This window comes from Condylura cristata, unplaced genomic scaffold, assembly GCF_000260355.1.
Source record: "Condylura cristata isolate star-nosed mole 26May11 unplaced genomic scaffold, ConCri1.0 scaffold00030, whole genome shotgun sequence".
NCBI lineage: Eukaryota > Metazoa > Chordata > Mammalia > Eulipotyphla > Talpidae > Condylura > Condylura cristata.
Genome location: NW_004567131.1, coordinates 23,196,301 through 23,203,316, shown reverse-complemented (window position 1 = coordinate 23,203,316; position 7,016 = coordinate 23,196,301). Strand labels below are relative to the sequence as shown.

General features: G+C 35.1%; 1 protein-coding gene across 4 annotated transcripts in view; it reads right to left on the bottom strand.

Moving 5' to 3' along the window:
• MLLT10 (myeloid/lymphoid or mixed-lineage leukemia (trithorax homolog, Drosophila); translocated to, 10) overlaps positions 1 to 7,016 on the bottom strand; it is a 200,153-nt gene that overhangs the window by 25,274 nt on the left and 167,863 nt on the right. For all 4 annotated transcript variants that reach the window (XM_004691296.2, XM_012731339.1, XM_012731340.1 and 1 more), the window contains one exon: positions 2,911 to 3,089. In XM_004691296.2, coding sequence (XP_004691353.1) covers positions 2,911 to 3,089 — 179 coding nt within the window. The remainder of the gene's footprint in view (positions 1 to 2,910; positions 3,090 to 7,016) is intronic.

The window sequence follows — 7,016 nt, the reverse complement described above, 5'->3', positions numbered from 1 at the left end:
AGGTCAGGTAAATCTGCCTGGGAAACTTTTCTCAAACATAATTAAAGTGTCATACCAATATCATCAGAAATGAAATAAAAAACTACATTTCAGGCAACTCCACAATACACACATAAAATGTTATGATACTGAGAAAACAAAACATTCAAAGTTGACTGAGTAAGTCTCATAGAAATCTGTCAAATAGTAGTCACAAAATACTACCTGTAAAGCATTTAAATGCCTACATTTACTGAAAGTCAGTTTCTTTTGTTTTACACATATCATTTTTTGTAATAGTAACTCCAAGTAAACAAGGAAACAAGATTATTAATCCAAAAGCAAAACTCAGAATGCAAAGTGTATTAAAATCCAACTCTTGTTTATTTCATTCAGCATTAAATCCTTGTCAAAGGAATAATTCTTCAAACAAAAAAAGCACTTGAATTCTCCCCAAAACAGGACAGGACAGAACAGAACGAATGTGGAACTGGGAAAGAGTGTGGAAATTGAAGGACAAATGAAAAATTAATGGCACACCCAGAGAAACTAACTTATACCTATATTCATGACACAAGTCACACAATTAAAAAAAGAAGAAAGCCCCATGGATAGTGGTTCTATCTTTCAGTAATATTAAGAACTAGTATCTATTTTGCTAACATTGATGAAAGACCAATTACTTTAAATAAGTATATTAATTAAACCAGCATTTAATTCAATAGAAAAGTATGTTATGAATTTTTCAAATTGGAATTGCTATGTGTCAGATATTTTCTCCCTACACTTTTTACCAATGTCTATTCCCTCCCCCCTTTTAAGACAAATGTAAGCTATTAGTTATTTTTTTAAAGATTTATTTATTTATGCATATAGAACTGGGGGTAGGCCAGGGGCAGTGAGAGGATTCACCAGAGACAGAGTAGGGAGCAGAACAGGACAACTAACAAAGTACACTTAAGCTATTAGTTTTTAATTACTATTACTCTTCTGGTCATCTTACACTCCCTGACCATTTTGCACAGGAAAATTCTTAAAACACCAAATAAGCCAAACAAGAGGACTGTCTATCTTACTTAAAATGAAGACCAAAAAGTAAGAATATCCTCTGCATTTTTATTCTGTTGTCACTAAGCCAGTCACACTAAAAATTACTTTCATTAAGGTTTTTTTTTTTGGGAGGGGGGGATGGTGAAGGACAGGGAAAATAGTATTCAAATTTAAACTTTTTAGTCTCTGATTTATATTTTTACAGTATTTATTTGTTGGTGTGATGGTTTCCTTAATGATTGTAACAAGACTTCTATAAATTTTTGAATATTGATTATTTTAATTTACCCACTTTTAGCACTGTACTTCATTTTAAATCGACTATCTACAAAAAGAAACCCTAAGTAAAAAGGGTTTACTTACATATCTTTATAATTACCTAAACACAATAAATTTCACAATTTTATGTGAAAGTTAAACAGAAACCAATTTGTTATTTTGAAAAGAAAATTAAAATATCAAGCACATCATTTTAAGATTCCTATCTAAACAGTCTAAATGTCTGGGTAAACTTTCTTTGGATAATGTCTAGAAATTAAATTACATTTTGCACATTCAATATGGACATCTCAGGCAGCTATGGTAAAGTAGTTCAGCAGCTAATAAAATGAGGAGGGCACTGTGCCTCGTTTGCCTGGAGACTCACGGATGCTACAAGGGCATCAGAGAAGTCAGAATACGTTTCTGCTTGAAGACAGAAAGCATTTATTACTATACACAAACATAGGTGCAGTTATCTCAGTGTGTAGTATTTGCATATAACTGGAAGATCATATTTATGAGAGACCCATATCACTGACATGTAGAGATGATAAACAGTAAAGATTTTTAACTGGAGTGAATCCTTGGTTACTTACAACTATGATTTCTTTGTTCTTCAGGTGAGTCATATATTGAGTGGAATTTTCCTTCTAGCTATAAATTTCTCTTCACCACCACTTCCCCCATCCACCTCCCTAATACCAACCTCCAAAACCACAAACATAATGACTGAGAATGAGATTTTTGCTTAATTCGGCCTGGAATTAACCAGAATAATAAAAAACAGGCTTCTATTTAAAAAAAAAAAAAAAGCAAAATGCACACTGAAAATGTTCATTTGAGACTTTGTCCATGGATATAAACCTACCAACAGCATATGGTTTCATTGAATTAAAAGAGATAAAATATATTTAAGTTCCATATTGCTTCTTTACGGGTCTAAAACCAAGCTCCTGTTATTATGGCTACTTCACTAAGGCTAAAGAAAAACTTTTCCCAAACTACTCTAATTCCCTTTATATTCAGGTTGAGAGGTTCAAACTGCTAACTTTCCTTTTAAAAAAACTAATTATACCACTGGTTTTCTGTATTGAACTACCTGCTGTTTATTTTATTACTTGACATAATTATAATGGATAATGGTTGTTTGCATTGCACCATTATATGCTTTAAAAAACCTATCATTGTGTTTTACCATATAGTTTACAGAAAAGTCACATATATATGCACAAACACACATATATATACATACATATATATACATACACACATAAAACACGCATGTATTTGTTCTAATGATCTAAATAATAGAAAAAAGAAGTGTTAAGTTCACAGCAACTTACAACAACTACTTAACTACTAGTTAATAATTGAACTTTCGTCACTAATTTTCTCAAATACTGAGAGACTTGCTATTACTATTGAGACTTGCTATTTGTACAAAATAAAAATAGAAAGGATTCCAAATAAAAATTATATTCTTTAGGAATTTTAAATTACCATCTATGGGGAAGTACATATGTGTACATTCATATGTGTATACACATTATTAAAAAAATACAAATTATTTTTTAAAAAATGACAAACACATCTACATATCTTAGCACTTTAATAATTTACCTGAGTTGTAGCAACAGCAGGGGTTGTAGATGATGCAGTTGATGGGGAGAGGCTTCCCACTTGTTGCAAATGCCCAGAAGATTGTTGAGGTAAATGAGAACTGGAGACAGGAGTACTAGATCCTGAGCCAGATACAACATTTGGAAATGATACTGCTACATCATTGCTGTTGTAAATACCTGCAAGAAAATATATGTTATTTAGGTATTTTATAATGAAGCAGTCAAATTTATCACAGACATGTCAGAATACCCACATTTTCTCCTGACTCTCCACAATGACACATTTTATTGATGGTTTAAAAAAAAGTTCTAGTAACAAAATGAGTAAATATCAACCTTTCATAAAATACTTCCATAAAAGAACCTAATTCATTTTTCATATACCTAACAGATAGCAATCACATCAGGAATTGCTTCCTTAAAAGCAAAGCAATGTTTTTAAAATATGAGAATGAAATAAAGAGTTCCATAAATATCACCTGGTAAGCCTCTCAAAATGCAGGTACAAGGGCCCTAGAACTCATGATTAAGAAGGTCTGAAATGGCCCTCCCGGGTGGCGCAATGCGTTAAAGCACTGCATTGAGAAGCCAAAGCCACTTCCGCATGAGTTCGATTCCCGCCTGTCCCGGAGGTGACCACATGGCGTGGCAGACCTCTCCTGACCCGCCCGCTGCTCCCCTCAGCAGTGTACTTCGTCGATCTGCCTGTTCTGCTCCCCACTCTGTCTCTGGTGAAGCCTCTCACCGCCCCTGAGCCTCTGGCCTGTACCCCAGTTCTGTATGTACAAATAAAATAAATCTTAAAAAAAAAAAAAAAAGAAGGTCTGAAATGGAAATATACTTTGCATTAGAAGGGTCACCCAGGCTACAATACAGAAAATAGAATGGAATAGGATTAGGCAGGTGACGCTAGTGAGATAAAACTGTGAGAATAAAGAATAGTTGTGAATTCTAGTAATAGTCAGTAGGTAGAATAAATGGAACTTTATGACCAACTGAATAGGGTGAATGATTAGGAGCAGAGGTGAGGAGGATGGCCAGCAGATGAAGAGACAATGGTAACATATAATAACAAGTGGTGTCAATATCCATTTAAAGGAATACTGTAAGCATACAGGAGGCTTCAAAGCATTTTCAGTGGATCACAGGGGTAAATTCCAAAAAGAAAAGGAGAAATGAAGTGGAAGTCATTCATTCTAGAAAAAAATAGATGGAAAGAAAAGAGAAAATGAATAAAAGAAAAGGAGTTACTGAAAGAAGTGTTTTGTTTTGTTTTGTTTTTAAAGATGGAAAATATTGCTTTTATGCCAGTAACAAAGAACCTGTAGAGAAGGAGGAGAGACTATCTGATGTTAAAGAAGTGATTCTCAACCAGGGGTGATTCTGATCTGGAGTATTTTGGATGTCAATACTAGAGGGTCCTACTATTGCAAGAAAGTAGAAGCCAGGAATTCTGTTAAACATCGTACATAGCACAAGGTAGCTACTTGCAGTTAAGAATTATCTGGTCCACACTGTCAATAGTGTGGGCTCTTTCTTGGGAGAGTGGATGGGGATAAGCTCCTGACACTTGTTACTGTAATAAGCAGAAAGCATGAAAGATGAATCTAAATAGTTTGCAATCACAAAGAATTTTTGTGGCAATTTTAGCCCTTGAAGACAAGAATAGTTTATACCAATAATACCATTTCACTTTGTTCTAAAGGACATAAATATTCCAGATTCATAATAAACAAAAGTAACTATAATCTTCAAAAAAGGGGAAAAAAAAGACCTGGGACAGTTTTTAAGCCTTGAAACTATATAATTGAGGTTCCTAAGATCCTTTTTTAGAGCAACAATTTCTCAAGAAAAGATAACACTCAACAAATGTATTTATTCCATAAACATCTGAGAGCTCACTGTTTGCTGTCCATTATTCTAAACCAAGGAGACACAAAGCCATTCAAGACACATGGCCTGCTTTCACAAAGCTCAGAGGGAAAATGAGACTAATACAAAAGACTCTGAGGAGGTGGGCCTCCCCAATGGCACAAGGATAGCACTATGAAGCTATCCGCAGCCACTGCAGCATCATCCACAGCCAGGGAGGTGACCCACATGGTACAGCAGACCTCTCCTATCTCAACTGCTGCTTCTCCTCAGCAGCATATTTCAGAACATCTGCCTGTTCTGTGCCCCACTGTCTCTGGTGAATCATCTCACCAACCCCTGCATCCTGCACCTCTGGCCTGTACCCCAGGTCTTATATCCATAAATAAATATTAACAAACAAACAAAAGACTGTGAGGAGTCTTATGACAGAGACCTCCTTAGAGGGCTGTGAGTGAATAAAAGGGTCATATAACTAAGGTCTGGAGAGACTGTGAGGTTAGTCAAGTAACTTACTGAAAGAAATGGGTGCCTTCAGAAGTTTAAAAAGTTAATTTTTAAAGGAGCTGCAAAACAGAGAAAAAATAATGTTTTGATGAAGAACATTCAACAGAGAGTATGGTAAATTCTAAGAACTTCTAAGTAACATCCATATAGTTTAAGCAAGAAATGAAGTTTCAAAATAAATAGCAATTAATTAGGTCAGGAAGAACACTAAAGGTTAAAATGTTAAAAAGTAACAATTTAGAAGCAACTTAAAAACTTTAAGCAGAAGTTTGATGTAATCAGATGGTGTTTAAACAAAACATTAAGTCACTGGCTGGCGGAGGACTGAGAACAGAATGGGGGAGGGGATTAAATATTAAGACTAAGAAAGCTGTTAAGGGTTGTCACAGTAACGGTGAGGGACAAATATGGGAACAAATATGGGAATTAAAGCAACAATAGTAAAGAAATGTGACAAAGGCAAAACTCATCGGGATAACAACTAATTAGACTTTCAGAATAAAAAGAAAGGAAGAGTCAAAAATTACTCGTAAGCAGCAGTCAGAGGGTGTGAGACTGGTGACTCAGTCACAGAAGCAGAAATAGCAATGCTGTGCAGTAGAGTCAGTACACTGAGTAGGTCACTATCCAGTACAACAGCCAATGGGGAGGGTAATATTCCCATTTTACATCTGAACATACAAGAGTTTACAGAAAGTTGTTTGTTCAGTGAAATCATAGCGATGGAACCAGATTGAAACTTGTAAACTTTTCGTTTCGATAACAAATCACTTCCTAAAACAGTTTTGAGGTTCTCTATTGTAGCTACTGAACACAAAACTCCTAAATAGCACAGAACAGAATTGGATGGGCCTAAAGATCCACAAAATACATCAGGTATGGCAATCTAGAAGGTCCAGATCAAATCTAAAGGTCAGAAACAAGTTACACTAGGTAAAAATGAAAACCCAAAAAGAGGGGCTCCCTGGTGGGGCAAGAGGTTAAAGCCCAGCACTATGAAGCACTTTATCACAAGTTCAATAGCGGGCTAGGGAGGTGACCTACATGGCGCAGCAGACCTCTCCTGTCCATCTGCTTCTCACTTGCAGTAGACCTCCCTGTTCTGCTCCCCACTCTGTTTCTGGTGAATGTGCTCACCTCCCCACACCTCTGACTAACACTCCAGCTGTTGTATTCATAAATAAATCAATTTTTACTCCCCCCTCCATGATGTGCTTTTAAAAAAGAAAGAAAACCCAAAAAGGTTTTTTCTTTCAGCTTGCGAAAAAAAAAAAAAAAAAAAAACTGGTTCAACGTGAGAAACATGGAAATTTCACATTTAAAAGAACATGTTCGAAAAAATGAAATTACCTGGAGTGTCAGCATAATCAAGAGAAGAGCAAAAGACAGGACCCTAGGTAGCATTACCATTTAAAGGGTATACAAAGAATTAAATAAGCAAATTGAGAGAATATCTTAGAATACTTGGAGAATTTCAAAGGGTAGTAAAGGAAAGAAGAAAAACTAAATTTAATAATAAATCTCGGCAAAATAATGGCTTTTTAGAAACTTGGCTATGAAGGCAAAAAAAAAAAAAACTAAAAAGAGAGACGTAAACAATGCAAATATTTACAAATCCATATCCCAAACAGTAGCACATGGGTGAGGAAAAATGAAAATTTTAAGTTGTTTACCTCATAGTTTGTTCAACAAACACTGAGATTTTTTCATTAAAAAAAAAAAAAA